The sequence below is a fragment of the Vicugna pacos genome, chromosome 5 (genome assembly GCF_048564905.1).
Source record: "Vicugna pacos chromosome 5, VicPac4, whole genome shotgun sequence".
Taxonomy (NCBI): domain Eukaryota; kingdom Metazoa; phylum Chordata; class Mammalia; order Artiodactyla; family Camelidae; genus Vicugna; species Vicugna pacos.
Genome location: NC_132991.1, coordinates 82,863,354 through 82,879,530, shown reverse-complemented (window position 1 = coordinate 82,879,530; position 16,177 = coordinate 82,863,354). Strand labels below are relative to the sequence as shown.

General features: G+C 43.5%; 1 protein-coding gene across 2 annotated transcripts in view; it reads right to left on the bottom strand.

Annotated features, from left to right (window-relative positions):
- SGPP2 (sphingosine-1-phosphate phosphatase 2) overlaps positions 1-15,185 on the bottom strand; it is a 97,484-nt gene extending 82,299 nt beyond the window's left edge. For both annotated transcript variants that reach the window (XM_015242377.3, XM_072961735.1), the window contains exon 1: positions 14,885-15,185. In XM_015242377.3, the coding sequence (XP_015097863.3) occupies positions 14,885-15,100 (216 nt within the window). In that variant the 5' untranslated portion in view covers positions 15,101-15,185. The remainder of the gene's footprint in view (positions 1-14,884) is intronic.
- Positions 15,186-16,177: the final 992 nt, after the last annotated feature.

Genomic DNA, 16,177 nt, shown 5'->3' with positions numbered 1-16,177 from the left:
TATAACTCTTCCTTTTTCCATATCTTCTCATTTATGTCAGTAACATAATCATCATGCCCCAAATTCTTTAGGGTCAAAATGCTGAGTTATCTTTGGATACAAGAGGCAAAGAAGGTGTCCATCTTCAAGTCTTGCCCATCTTCAAAATGTCTCCGTGAAGTCAACAAGGATATGCACACAGATAGTCATTATAGTGGTTACATGAACAGAAAAAATGGAAATGACCTTCGTTGACTGGCAAAAATAAATCATGGCAAATAATGAATAGAAAATAGAAATTATGTAGTCATTAAAATATTATAAACAAATATTTGTTGACATGGGACGAAGCTCAAGATATGTTAAATTGGAAAAATCAGGTTGGAAAACGGTAATTTTGCTAAAGATGTGTCTAACATAGGCTAGAAAAGGTGTCAAGAAAGGTATACCTTGAAATGGTAACAACGAATATGCCACCACCTCCAATGGCTCCCCCACTTCATCTCTCACCATTTCAACCTATTCTGTACTCAGCCCCCAAATTAACTTTTCGCATCACCTGCATTCTTCATGCCATCCTCCTGTTTAAAAGGAACAGTGACTAGTTCTTGAGAATTAGGCCCCCTGAATCCTCAGCCTAGCATTTGAGAACAGAGTGAGTAACCAAATAACCACCTTTAGTTTTCACTTTTGCCTCTGCTTTTGTCAGTCTGGTTTCCTAAGTGTTCCTTCCACATGGGACATTCATTCCCACCACCAGTCCTTTACTCTGTGGTTCCCTCCTTCTGGAACATTCTCTCCATCTCCTCTGACAACAATAATCCTCTTCATTCTTCAAAACCCACCACAGCTTTCCTCTCCAGTCTTGTTCAGGGAGGAAGCTCATGGGCTGGTGAGGTGATGAGGCAGGTGGTGAATTCACCTAAGCCTGGTGTTAGGAGGAGTCAGAGAGGGCAATGCTCAAGGCTCCCTCTGATCAGCAGTCAACAGCCTTTTCCATGCATACTCCCACCAACAGCAGGGTCTCTCCCCTGGGGACCACTACCTACATCAAAGAGTATCGAGCAGGGCATCCCAGTCTCCAGGGCAGCACCCAGGAGAGGTGGCTCCTACCATTTCTGAGGATGTCCTGAGGATTTCTACCCTGGGAGCCCTGGCCATTCTCCTTTTCCCTGGAATTTTCTAGACCAGGAGCAGCAAATTCCAAGGCCTACATGGATCAAGCAAGTGATGTAAGCCAACAAAGCAATTGCAGGTGTGGGATAAGATGGGGTGGGAGCCTGCTGTGGTTCAGGGAGGCAACTGCAACTAACTGGGAGCCAGCCTCTTATGGTTGTGCACGAATGCAAGCAGGTGCTGCTCTGTCTCCCATTTTCTTAGAAAACAGAAACCAAAAAATCCAGAAAGATCTGACTAGCAAAATCATCTGTGAACAAAGCATGTGTGTGTGGCCAGCATTCATTCCTTCTGCTTTGCAGTTAAAGGAGAGCCACCACCCCAGGCAAGGCCAGGTCCCAGCAGTGGTGGTTAGTTACCATCTTCACTCTACCTGGGATGACTATGACCCATGTAGGGCCCTAAAGGGGTGGTTATTCTCAAAATCCCGCACATAGTCAATGGAAAAGAGGATCACAGAGGCCCTCCTTTTTCCCATTACTGAATAGTTAATACTCTCCTGGGGTGCGGTTCGGCCAGAGATAGACAAGAGTCTTAATACCCACATGCTCAAAGCTTTATCTTATTACTCATGTGTACAATTTCTTTTCCCACTTTTAAATTCTCTTAAACAATATTCTAGTCTTAAGCATGAAATCTGTATGTCACGTGTGTAATAAAAAAAACTCTTAAGAATTTTTTCCCCATATGATGTCCACATTTACAGTTTTCTAAAACCTGAGAATGTCAGCTGTTCTAATTCTTTATTTGGTAAGTTTCAAATCCCCTTAGTGGTTCCAACAGAAATCTTAGAAGCATCCTCTTTCAAAATGTTCTTTTAGAGTTTTCTTATGGGGAATGAGGGAATCCGAGAAAGAAAGTCCTTGTTGAATTGAACTTTGATGATCTTTGAGAATTTGTCCTTTCCCCTCAGGTGATGCTCATCTGTTTCCCTGTCTCCCCTGACAGCTGGGATCTCTTCCAGGGCAGGACCTGCAGGCACATCCTTTGTTGAGAGCTCAGGGTGTGACCTAGAGTCTGACTCACTGTTAGGTGCTTCATATATGTTGACTGGACGTCAACATATATGAGGGGAAGCAGGACCTGGGAAAGGATTTTTATGGCATATGATTAGGTGCCACAAACCATGAGAAGAAAGGAATGCAAAATTTAATATGTTTCCATGCAATTATTGAAAGCATAAGATTGCCCCAGATTTTACAGTAGAAGCCATTCCAAAGTGGCATAGAAAGATTTGCACTACGTGTGCCAACACTCCTCCTCCCCTACCACCCACCCATGCCCTGCCATAACAGGTGAGATTCATTCCAGCAGATACCCACTGGAATAAAAATAGCAATAGAAGGAGCCGGGGGAGCAGCACTGTTGGTGGCCAGATGACAGAAACAATGGTAAAAATAGTTAGCGTTCAAGGGCTTACTAGGTGCCAGACACAGTGTGATCCACGTTCCCACTATTTTATTTACTCAGAACTCTAGGAGGTACGTGTGCCCTGATTATTCTCTCCATCCCTCAATGTTTCACAGATAAGGAAACCAAGGCGGTACAGCTTATGTGATACGTCCAAGGTGACACACTTTGCAAGTGTACGAAGTAAAGCACCATCCTAGCCCACTCCTTAAGCAGCCTCCCCACACAGACACGGAACATACAGGCCTTCTGCCGGGGCATGGGCGGCCGTGAACTGCACAATAAGGTTGTCCAATATTTTTTCTGTGTTTAGGAAAATGAAGAATATTATTTTGAAAAAAAATGTATCATTCGTTTAGGTTTTGAAATTAATGATTATGTTTTGTTTTAAAATAAAATTAGGTACTTACTCAGTTAAGAACCACATCAAACATTTGGTAATGGTAGTTGTGATGCTCTAAATCCAGTCCTAACTTAGGATCCTTTAACTTTAATCACGGTCCTCAGATAAAGAGGAACCAAGATTCAACATAAAACATGCCCAAGACATTGTCATCAGGTAACCGAAGAGCTAAAAACCACTTACAATTGTTTGGATCTACAACGATAAAAAGAGATCTTCCAAAACATCTTGTCAAGAAACAACAAAAAAGGGTAGAGGGATAGCACACAACATCTGCTTTTCTTAAGAATTCCCTGAGCGCTCCAAAGAATACATTTTTGGCCAAGGTAAAAAGAGATCTTTTTGAGGCCAAAATCTTTCAATGCATTGATAAATTTCCACTAGTTTAGAAGAACGTTATGTATTTTAAGCTCTTGGCATCTCACATGGTTGTTTGGACAGAGCAGGAAAAGGTGTCCTGTAATTTCACACGGGGTCCTTACATGGACACGTGGAGGAAGCCATACTGTAGTATTTAAGAAGGCTTTGGAGTACTTCACATACTTTAATGAATATTCCCTAAGGTAAGGATCATGACCAATACAGCTGATATCGGGACCTTGTTACAAACATGCCAATGGTAATTATTAAAAAAAAATTCTTACATGGAACAATGTTAGTAATCTTAGTAATTAATATTCCTCAAAAGAACAGAATATCCTCCTAGGAGAATTTTTTTCTATAAAATAATAATGGTTTAATTTTCTCTAAACATAAAACTACTACCTTCTCTTGTAAACAAAACCATGCAGAAAATACAGAAAAGCATAAGAAAAATTTTAAACGTCCAGAGAGAACCACTGGTAAGATTGGGTTCATCACGCCGGATCCTTTAAACATGTTTTTTCACAATTAACTAACTTGAGCTACAATTTGTGTATTTAATAAAAATGTTCAAGACCAAAAAAAAATTGTTCAAATATATGCATATACAGTTTTTAAAACTGATTATAAGTATCATTTTTTATATTTCCCTTTTTTTCGGTTGAACAATATATCATGGATGTGTCTCCATGTCTAGAAATATATGGAATTTTAATAACTCTGAAGATACCCTTTGGATATTATGATTAAGTTTTTCCCTGTGTAGAACACAGTTGAAAAAAAACTTTTACAACTAGATATTTGACAAATACTCTCTGGTGATGAAAACTACCTGTGGGGGACAAGCATAAATTTAGTATATAGGTGCAGAGGGTCCACCACTAGGGGAGTGGATACTGTTAATCTTGAGACTAGGAAAAGCAGCTATTAAAACATGAGTTTGTGAGTTTCTACCGAGCTTCCCTTGCCATAGCCGTGGCCTTTGCCATTTGGAGTCCAATTGAAACAAAGAGGGCTCTTCTTTACTTTTTATGTATATCAGAGACCACGCTCTCTTTTATCATTTTGAATTTTACAATGTTCAGCTATTCTCAGTGAAATTACACACAGGCAAAGTAAACCTCAAAAATTATATTTTAAGCTAAATAATCTCTTCGTTTTGGTTTACACTGTTCCAGCTAAAGCCATGCTGCAGGGAACAAAAATAGATGAAACAGTAGAAACGGGAGTGTAGACCTCAGATGGCTCTTTCAAGATGTCTCGTGGTTCAAGAAAGACAAGAATGTCTGACTCCAGGGGCCCTAGGGCTGAATGCAGATGCTCCGTGCTGGGTAAGGAGGAGGTTGAAGATTTTAAGCGTGTTTGTAGACAGAGAAAAAATGACAGCTGAAAGGGGACTGAAGACTTGATGTGTGAATTTGACCTACTTTGCAACACCAATCTGAAGTCACTTAACAGAAAACAACAAAAATATGTTTTAATGCAAAAATCCTGCAGATATAAAACAAGTCAGATGAACTAAAGTTAAGGGCAAACTTTTTCTGACCCTCCAACATTTCTCTGTGTTCTCCCTGGGCAGGTAGCCGGGGCCAGTGAGCAGGGGGTGTACAATCAACCGCTGTAGCTCTGGAAGAAGACACAGCAGCATGGCTGGCTCAAGAGGCGCCTCAGAGGAAAATCTTCCAAAGGGTGTTTTGCATTTCCTGGGTTTCCTGCAGTGTGCTGACTGCTGTCAGTGTAAGCTGTGAGAAGGATGACAGGACCAATTTTTATAAGGCAGTGTTGCTTTTTTAAAAAGCTTTTTTATTTTGAAATAACCGTAGATTCACAAGAAATTGCAAAGCTAGTTAAGAGAGGTCCTGTAGACCCTTCACCCATTTCCTTCCACTGGTTATTTATGTCTCACATAACTACACCTCATAATTACATACCCAAACCAGCAATCTGACGTTGGTAGTGTGTGTGTGCATAGTTTTATGACAATTTACCACATGTGCAGACTCACTAACCACTACTGTCACTGGGTTATAAATCTTACCTTACCTCAGAGATATCCCTTGTTATAACCCCCTTAGAGTCATGCCCCCCTTCTTAACCCCTGGCAATCACTAACCTGTTTCCCTAGTTACCATTTTGTCATTTCAGCAATGTTAGATAAATGAAATTAGACAGTATGTGATCATTTGAGATCGGCTTTTTCACTCAGCCTAACGCCCTTGGGATCCATCCAAGTTGCTGGGTGCATCAGTGGGTCATTCCTTTTGATTGCTGGGTAGTGTTCCACAGTATGGATGTATCACAGCTCACAGAGCCATCCATCTAGTGAAGGACTTTTTTGGAGGTTTCTGGTTTGGGGGCTGTGACAAATATAGGAGCCATGAAAAATCACGTATGGGCTTTTGTGTGAATAAGTTCTCATATCTCTGGGATAAATGCCCTGGAGTGCAAATGTGGGTGGGTTGCATGGTAAATGGAGGTTTAGTACTAACTTCTTTTTTTTTTTAATATTTATTTTATTTTATTTTTTAATTTTTAAAATTAAATTTGTTTTACATTTCTTTATTGAGTTATAGTCATTTTATAATGTTGTGTCAAATTCCAGTGTGGAGCACAATTTTTCAGTTATACATGAACATACATATATTCATTGTCACATTTAAAGAGTAAATGAATTTCTCTTTTCAAAAGTGATTTTCCCATCATAGATGATTTCTCTGGTGAATCAACTGGGCTTCGGGTCAGGAGGGGTGGGCGGAAGAAGCACTGATCACCAAATAAATTGTTCTAAACCTAAGAGAGAGCATGGGCCTCATTATGACACATGGGCAGCATAATCTATGCAAATACACCTGTCTATACAGGAAAATACTCAGGATAAATGTGGTAAGTCCCATTTCCACTTTGCCAATGATACTTGAACAGTAAGCACAAAGAATGCAGGATTAGACCATTTATAGCCAAACATGCAAGGAAATTTCAGATTAGGTCCTTCAGGGCCAAAATTTTTGGACAATAAAATATCACCATGGCATCAGATGGATTGAGATCAAAGCAAAGTTAAGTTATCAGTGGATGTTAGTCTCTCCTCTCCAAGAGTAATTATTTACACAGGAATATACCACTGAGTAAATATTGGGACTGTTCATTCCAGTCCTTCTATTTGAGGACCACGGCAAGAAGGCAGTCCTGAAGCCTCCTCAGGAACCCTGCAGCCAGGGAAGACCCAAGGCAGAGAGGATTCAGGGAGGACTCCAAAGTTGTCCGCCACCCTCTGCAACGTACAACAGAACTAATCCATTTTCCTGTTTCACTGCCATAATATCATAAAGCGGGGAGGTCACACCCTCTAAGAATATATTGCCTTTCTGGCTCAGAGTTGCCGGGATTATTTGCTTTCCTTAACTCTTTCAGAACCCCCAGCCCCTGCCCAAGGCTACTGAAGGATCACAAGCATTTCACAGGCTACAGATTTTGAACCTGACCTGAAAGGAGCAGGCAGAAGGACAAGGGGACGAGGCACGACTTATCTAAACCCACAGATGCTTCCAAGGAATTATCACTCCCTTTTCTCGCCCTTCTCTCCCTCAGACTCCAAATATTTTCTCTATTTTCTCTTTACAAGGAAAAATCAGAAATACATTGGTTGTCAGCTTATGTTGATGGATGTATAATGGAAGATTCAGGTGCACAACGAATAAACTGAGAAAACCATCAAATGTCACTAAGAAAAACACCCCCCACTAAAATCACAGTGGAAAAGTGGGTACAGTGTATGACCAGATCATTCATGAAAAGAATAATACAAGTATCTGCTAAGCATAAGGTAATGACTCAACCTCATTAAAGATAAAAGAAATACAAAACTAATAATGAGATGCTTTCATTCCGCTATCAATTTGGCAGATCACTTTAAAAAATGGATGACAAAAAAAAGGGTTAAAAAAATGGATGACAAAATTGGTGAAAATGTGCAGAGAAACAAGATATTTATGATGCCTCAGAATATCAGCCTACAAGACACTTATTAATTAGAAAGAGAAAAACATTTACCTGGAGGACACCACTTCAACACTTCTAAAGGTATGTCAAGTTAAAATTACTGGGAATGGAGTGAGTCAACATTGTGTGCCTCCTGGTATGATGCACTAAAATAGATACAATATCTTTCTTGGGTTAGGGTTAGGGTTAGGTTTTTTTTTTTCCTTTTTGTTTAATATTTAGGAGATTTATTAAAGCATCTTATCACAAAGATGGAAACAAGTACATATCAGAAACATGCAGCCATCATCTTCCACAATCCAGTTAAAATGTTATATATTTTTCCTGTTTTCATAGCTGTAAACTGCAGAACTTACACCCAACTGGCTCACTCTAAATATTTAATTCATTCTTCCTGAAAGTATCCAGGGCAGCAGATAACCAAAATGCAAACTATTATTTAAAGAAAGTACAAAGCTAAGAAAGAAAATATGCAGAGAGAAGTCCCTCCCACCCCGCCTCCTCAAAGGCAAACAACAGCACTTTGCTCTGGCTTAACCCGGACTATCTTCAAAAACTATTCAAACGTAATATACTGAACAAAACAAAAAATACCCCAAAACCTGACTTTTAATCGATGTCCAGAAAGGTTGTTAGTGTTTGGAAGTAAATCCTTAAACAAAGGAAAAATGTACTAAAAATCCTGCTAAAAATACAAAACCTGAATGTAACTGTGAGGAAACATCAAACAAATCCCTACTGAGGAATATTATACAGAAAAACTGGCCTGGACCCTTCAAGAGTCAAAGTCAGGAGAGGCAAAGAAAGGCTGAAGAATTTCCAAATTGTACTGAAGAGACATATCAACTAAATTCAATTAATGACTCTGAGTTAGACCTAGACTAGCGAAAAGAGATTCGTAGAGCAATTCATGAAAATTGAATAAGGCCCGTAGATGACATACTATTTTCTCGTTTTGATAATTGCACTGTGATTATATACGATGCTAACATTAGGAGAACATTGGTCAATGGTTCATAGGAATTTTTTGTACTACTTCTGCAAATTTTTCAGAGTCTAAAATGATTTCAAAATGAAAGTTAAAAGTAAAAACTTTTTACAGTCAATACTCAATGCTCCCTTTATTAGTAAAAATCAAAGTGTCCATCAACAGGAGAATCAATAAACTGTCGTATATTCATGCAATGGATGCTACATGGCATGAAAAGTGTACATCTTACACGATTCTGATACCGAGCAAGATCCTGTGGCCCCCCTCCCCCAACTCCTGCTTCTTGTTTCTAGAAAAGCTGAAATCTCCCTGTTCACATGCTAAGTGACACACCCACGGTGCTATGACAGTTACGAAGCTGCCCACAAAAGGCCAAAAAGTGGGTGAGGCCCAATTCTTAGAAATCCCTGCCCTTTCCCCAAAATAGTTGGAATAATTCTCCTACCTGTTAGCATATGAAGCTACCCAGCCCACAAAAATTAACTGCCCCCACACCTTGTGGCAGATCTCACTCTCCTAGACGATCATGCACTCTGGGGCCACCTCTTGCCCTCTGAGATGGCCTGCACTCTGTCTATGGAGTGTGCATCTCCCTAAATAAATTTGCTTTCACTTTACTATGGCTTGCTCTTGAATTCTTTCCTGCACGAAGCCAAGGACCCTCACTTGGCGGGGCACGTCCCAGGGACTCACTGGAGTCCCTGGGACGTGACCATCCTCACATGCCCCCATCTTCCTGCAACACTCTGAAATAAGCTTCTCATACAGTTCTCGGGAAATAATTTAATATTTAAACTCCAGTTGAAGTACAAAGATAAATAATAAAATGATCTAAATACATACTTAAGGAAGTGGTTAAAATTTTTAAGTTACATAATAAACTATAATACAACTATTAAATCACATAATTAAAGAATATTCAGTGACGTGAAGAAATGCTCATGATATTGAGACAGGAGGGAAGGAGACAGGGCAGAGCCATTCAAAGAATGACAGCAATTAACACCAAATTGGTGGAAGATTTAACTCCCAGTAGGCCTTGAGGATCAAGACTGGCAGGATATTTGATTTCCAGTAGACCTTGAGCCTCATTATATGCCCATTGTAATATATTAGCATGACAAATAACATGCCCACAGGCCTCATGACAGTTCCAAGGCTGACCATAAAAGTTCAAAGAGTGGGTTGTGGCCCAATTCCTGGGACTCTCAGCCCCTTCCCCAGGGTAGTTGAAATGGTCCCCTACTTGGTGTGGCCTGTAAAGCTACCGAGCCCATAAAAACTGGCAACACCATGCCCTGTGGCCTCACTTGCTCTCTTCTGAGAGGTCTCCAGAGACGGCCCGCACTCCGTCCATGGAGTGTGTATCTACTGCTCAAACCTGAGCACCCAACCCATACACCTCTTGGCCTTTCTCTTGCCTCCTGAAACAGCCTCACTCTATGAAGTATGTATCTCTCTAAATAAATCTATCTTTACTCAACTGTGGCATGATCTTGAGTTCTTTCCTGCATGAAGCCAAGGATCCACACTTGGTAGGACACGTCCCAGGGGCTCAACTGAGACCTGAGACACGGCTCTCCTCTTGCCCCACGTTCATTTCCCTTCTATCAATATAAGTGGAAAAAGCTGATCCCAATATTATATGTACATGTTGATAACTTAAATATTCTATATTTTCATAGAAATAAAAGGAAGTGATACTCTAAAACATTAGTATTTTCCTCTGGGTTGCAAAATTATGACAGGATTTTGTTTTCTTCTTTACACTTTTGGCCCCTTCCACTTTTTCTAACATAACTATGTATTCCTTTAATAGTTAAAAAGCATAAAAATTAAATTTCAAAATATTTGATACATTCCTAGTCGAAAAAAAAAATCAAAAGATCAAAACTCAGAAAGGAGAAGAAAACCAACCGACTTCTAACAGAGCCTTACACTGGTCGTGCTTGTAACAAAATCTTCGATGTTCTATTTCAGGGCCGCATTTTAAGTCACCTTTCAGGAGGGAGTGATTTTTTTTTGAACTGCAAAAAAAAAAAAAAGCTCACCTCCACCCTCTCACCACCAATTAAGCCCTGGCCTCTCAACGGCCAACATTTCACCCCCAGGAGCCTTCTTGCTCACCATCAACCCCTCTTCCTCCTACCCAGAAGGAGTCCCTGCTTTGATGGGCTGTTTCCCATAAAATTCTATGAGAACAGAAGTTTTTTGCCACTTGGGAAAATCAAAACGTACCCGGAGATGACACTGAGGACATTTCTCTTGCAGGCATGATGACCAAATACAGGGCATGAACAAAAGCAAGAATTAATCCGGGGTTTTGTATTGTTTCATTTTGTTTTATTTAAACAGTAAATTTCTGCCAGTAAATTTCTGGAGGACTGCAGGGAATATTCAAAATTGCTCAAGGAAACCATTGCTCCCCTTCCCAAGATTCCCAGCCCCGCCCTCAAGATCACAAGTCATTAACTCCTTTCCCTTCTTTCCACCCTGGCCCACGCCTGAGGGTTTTTTCTTTGTTTTAAAAACACTTTGCTAATTAGTCCACACTGTGTCTGAAGCAAGAGTGAGGGGAAAAAATATGAATCACAGTCTTGACTGGATTTTTCAATACCTCATTTTCTTAGTATGCAGAAAGTAGCTCACCACACAAGCAGAATTATAAAGACCAGTGGATGCTCCAATTTTAGCATTTCTATAGATTTCTAACACAGATAGGAGCATTCTAAATGTGTTGCCAGGAAACAGTGACAGCATTTTCTTCCAGGAAAATTGTGTGCCAAGTAAAATGCAAGAAGAATGACTTTGCTCAAGACATAATTCTTACCAGGGCAACAGAGAATTTAATCATTAACTGTACCCACAGAAGTAAAAGTGCATTTATTAAAATTTCAAAGTTTTAACATCTTAATTCTAAGTCAAAAAAAGTTAAAATTAGATTAGGCTTGCTGTCAACAGCTTTTTTAAAACAGTGATTTAATCACATTTAAAAAGTTGACGGCTGTTTCACTATCACCAGCTTTTCTCAAAACCTGAATTTCCTTCACGGCGTCCAACAGAAAAAAGGAAACCAAAAAAAAAAAAAAGTTATTCATTAATCAAAACCATCGTCAGTTTCCTGGATAAAAAAGGAAGGAGCAAACACTGAAAAAAACATTAAGTTAAAAGAAGACACAGCCAGACAAAGTGGTCAGGGATAAAATGATCTCCGTTGTGACAGGAGAGAGCAAGTGATGACATTTCTGCCAAGATAGGAAAGGTTGAGTTTAGCACACCCTTACATGCTCCATCCAACAGGGAGTGTTAAGTACCTGTCATGTTCCAGGCACATGTTAGACCCTGGGATGCACAGGTATGGAAGAGAAATCTGTTCCTGCTCCCCAGCCCTGCTATTCCCAACTACAAGAAAATGCTAGAAATAAAGATCTAATTGCAATTTGATGCAAGACTTCAGAGCAGTAGAGACCAGCACATTCTGGCTGCAAGGGACAGCCACTCAGTTTGTTGCATAATTTGTTAGAGGTAAAGAAATATGCCAGCAGCCACAGAGCCTGTCCCCCTTCCTGAGTGTCACCCTGAACCATCCTGAGAGTCCACAGTCCCTCCAGCACCGCCACCCTTTGCAGTGGAGTCTGTCGCTCAAGACTTGGCTTCTTTCTCCACTCAGTTTTTCCTTCTGCTTTTGCCCATTGCTGTGGACTTTCTGCCCTCCTCCCTACTGTAGGCATCTGCTTTCTCTTTCTCAGGGGTTCTGTTTAGGACCTCTGCTTTCTCTGTGAAGTCCATCACCACTCTACCATTCGGTTCCTATGCCGGGGTCTTCCATTCAGACTCCTTAAGGGAGCAATCTGGGTGGCTTTGTTAGTCACCCTGTGTTATGCAGCATCCCAATTAGCTGAAGTGCCCACATGGGGACATTTCACAAGATGTTGACCAGGCTGCCTTTGATTCAAGGGCTGATCTGCAATCCAACCAGCTTCTAGGCACAACAGTGGGGTCCCATGATTCAAAACGTGGCAACCTATGTTAAGAAACCACTTGTGGTCTTTCCTCCTAAGGCACTGTGGGTGAAGGAGACACTCTAAGTATCACCAAAACCCAAAAATAGATACTGAGGTTTGATTTCATGTTAGTCCCATGCCTGCTACTGTTTAAACATAACATCACCATTTCTTAAATACTTCAGCACCAGGCTCCCTCAGGACCCAAACACGGGCATTCAATCCCGCATTCTTTCCCATTAAGCACAGTGACGCCCCCAGAACCTTTCTCATCACCATGTCCGAGTTGAAAATTCTACTTTGGCACATGGGATGAAACCAATTTGCCATCCCACGTCTATAGGATGAAGTCCAGATTCTGCAGAAAGCCTGAAGCTCAACCCTCCCAGCCAGTGAAATCACACCCATTTCTTCACACAGCAAGGGCTGGATATTCTCCATTTGTTCTTCCAGGCCTACCCTCCGTATTTCTCCAGGGAGGCTAACCTTCACAGACTGCATCAACCAGGCTTCCAAGCCCCCTGGCTCCTGACTGTATTTGGCCGAAGTGAGGCATGTACAGAATAAGCCTGAGATCTATTTCCCCTTCTCCTCCTGTCTGACTGTAACTGTTTCTCTATTAAAGGCCTCAGCTCCTGTCAGGGGCCTCTGTCTGACAGCCAAGCTCTCATAGGGCCCGGGGTTACTGGAACGCTATCCCCTCCCTTTGCTTTTTTAGGCTGAAGTTGTTACTCCAAGATGCTTCATCCTCCCGTGCTGATTCCCGACCCCCACCACCACCCGTCTATACATTTGTAAATGAACTTCCTTCAATGACCCACCTCCCCTTTAAAAATTTTTTTTACTATAGACTTTATTTTTTAGATAACTTTTCAACTTACAGAAAAATTTAGAACATAGTACAAAGAGCTCTCCTATATTCCCCATCCTTCCTGTACACGCTGCAGCCTGTTTCCTCGTCTTTAACATCTTACTAGTTTGAAACATTAGTTACAATACTCATGCATAACTTTTAACTAAGGTCTACACTTTATTCAGACCTTCTTAGTTTTTGCTGAATGTCCTCTTGTCCGTTCTAGGGCCCCATGCAAGACACCACAATTACATTTAGCCATCATCTCCCCTTAGGCGCCTCTTGGCTATGACAGTTTCTCAGACTTGTGATTGATGACCTTGACAGATTTTAACTTGTTCTTATTCCTCCCTTCTGCCTCATTTTAAAAACAAGTCAAGAGGGAAGGAGAGTGGTCTCAAACTCATCTAAAAGTTACTGGATGTCATGTGGGATACTGAAGGAGCAACAAAGGGAGAAAAAAAAATATTATAGAGGAAGATTTCTCTGGAGTGGAACCCACCACCCACCCCCATCCTCAAATAAATCCAACAATTGAATGCCCATAATATTCCATTCCACATGGAAGTCAAGTTTTTTTTTAATTTCTCACTTACTAGACCTAGAAATCTACACATAAATAAATCCCCACTTCCTGTCACCAAAACTTCTAGGAAGAAATAAACATGGTTTCCTCTATGCCCCCTCCCCTCCAAAGAGCTGGAATTAATCCATTGCTTTGGTTTTCATTTGCCACACTTTCTACCTCCCCTGAGGAAAGGGCAGGTTCTGTGGGGGCCCAGGCTATATCTGCTGTAGAGAGCCTTCCCTCCCAGGGGGGACCCCTGCGCCCTGGCAGACAGCATCTCTGGCAAGTTAGCATCTGCAGCCCGTGTGGTCCCTCCCGCCTGGAGTCCCTGTGCACTGCGACAACAAGCTGGCAGCTCCCAGGCCGCAGTGGGTTGTATAACCACGCTCTGAACGCCTAGAGGAGAGCGCGGTGAACTTCCCTCCTCACAGCATGTTAAAAGTCACTGATGCCAGTTAACAAGAGACCCACCAGGCAAGAAGGACCCAAGACTCTGGGGGAGGGAGAGAGCGAAACGCTGCCTGGACATCATCAGCGGTAGGGGGCGGAGCTTGTCAATTTCTCCAGCAGCAATATTTAAACCCGAAGTCCTGTCCTTAGAGCTGGCATTGCAGGACGGTACAGAGCACGCTGAGCCCTGCTGCTCTCCTTTGGTGAGAATCAAAGAAAGGGGGATGGGGCTGAAGCTCAGAATCCTGGAGGGTGAAGGGGTTCTCAGAATCTCTCTCCAGCGAAGCCTCTCGTGAAAATGCCAAGGACATTTCCGCTCGTCTTTTCAATTATGTAACTCCTACACATTTGGGAGAATCTACATCAACATGAATTTAATTACTTACGAAGGTAGACAGTCTCTCAATCTACCGCATTCAAAGCTCTGGGTGCAGCTGAAGTCTTAATAGACCTGAATGCCACCTGGCAAAGTTCGAGGATGCCATCTTAGGGATTGGACCCCCAGCCCCCTCCCTGGTACGCACAGCACTGGGAGCTGTGTTGCCCCCGGGGGTGGGGCCACCCGCCCCCGCCGTCTCGGGGGGATCCGCGCACGCCCATCCCCGAGTGGCAGACTCGCCTGGACCCGCAAGTCCGCAGGCTGCACCCTCCCCCCACCCCTGAGAACACCTGGCCCACGGTTGGTTACCTGTGGGGCCGCGACTCTCCGCAGCCCATTGGCCGGCCCCCCGGTGCCCTTGTGGTTGGCTGTGAGATGCTCGAGCCCCAGCGTCCGCGCCGAGCCCTCCGCGGGGCCCAAGGCGTTCTCGCCGGGGCCTTCATCCGGCGCCGGGAAAAGCCCGCAACGACGCTGGAAGCGGGCAACGAGCTGAGAATCCTGCAGGCTCCGCAGCAGCTCGGCCATGGTGCACCCGGGGCTGTGCGCAGCCGCTGCCGCCGCCACCTGGTGCACTCTGCTCGGCCGTCCCTCCTGCCCTAGCCTCACCGGGCCCGGCGCTCGGGGTAGAGGGCGGGCGGGCGGGGCCCGGGGCGCCAGCCAACAGGTGCGCCGCTCGGGTCCTAGCGCCCGCCCTCCGTGCGCGGGCGCCCAGGTGTTGGCCTCCACCTTGAGCCCGGCACGCCCGCCCTCCTTTCCTTCCCAGCGGGCCTAGGCGGGCTCGGGTGGTTGCTGGCGTCCGGCCCGCTTGGAACTGAGCGAAAGAGTACAGGTATCTACACTGCGCCTCCTTACGCCTGATCGCGCCTCCACCTCTCCCGGCTGGTGCAGAAATGCCACCTAATGGGGAGCGGCCAAGCTCGTGTGGACCTGCGCGAGTCCATCCTGGCGTGCGCCGGCTGATCCCGTTTCTTTTAACTCTTTAGCCCAAAGTGAGGTCGGCTTTCTCCTCCAGCTACCCGCACCCAGCCTGTAGTCCTGCCTTAGCCCACTTCTGGCAGGTAGAGTGAACTCCCTAAGGAAAATTCCCAAGTTATTGCCAAGTCTGAGTGATGCAACGTCCCTACACAGGCCCGAACTTCCCCGCCCTTGCTCAAGAATCGAGCACGTTCGAAGTGGACCCTGAGTCATCCTGCGCGTCCCTGCCCTGCCCTTGTGATTTGGCACCTGGGGAACACTTTGGGTGGAGAGGAAAAGAGATTCTTTTCTTGGTTTTCCGCGTTAAGGAAGGTGGTGCTTGCCCCTCCCTCCTACTTTTTTCCCCGCTCTGCCTCTAGACCTTTAGACCGGAAGGGAATAAGGTATTAAAGGACTGGGAAGAGGAGTTAACTTCTCATCTCCCCTGCTCCCGCTTTAGGGATCTCAGCGGAACAGCAGAGAAACCATCCTGCTGGTCGCCATCGGTTTTCCCTCCTCCCTTCTGAATCTTCTTCTAAGGCACGGAGATAGGAGATCGGAGACTGGAGTGAGGGTCTCTGCACTTCCTCACGGGGAGTGAAAGGCAACAGTCAAATTAGGCCCAGCTGAGCACCTGCAATGAAAGTG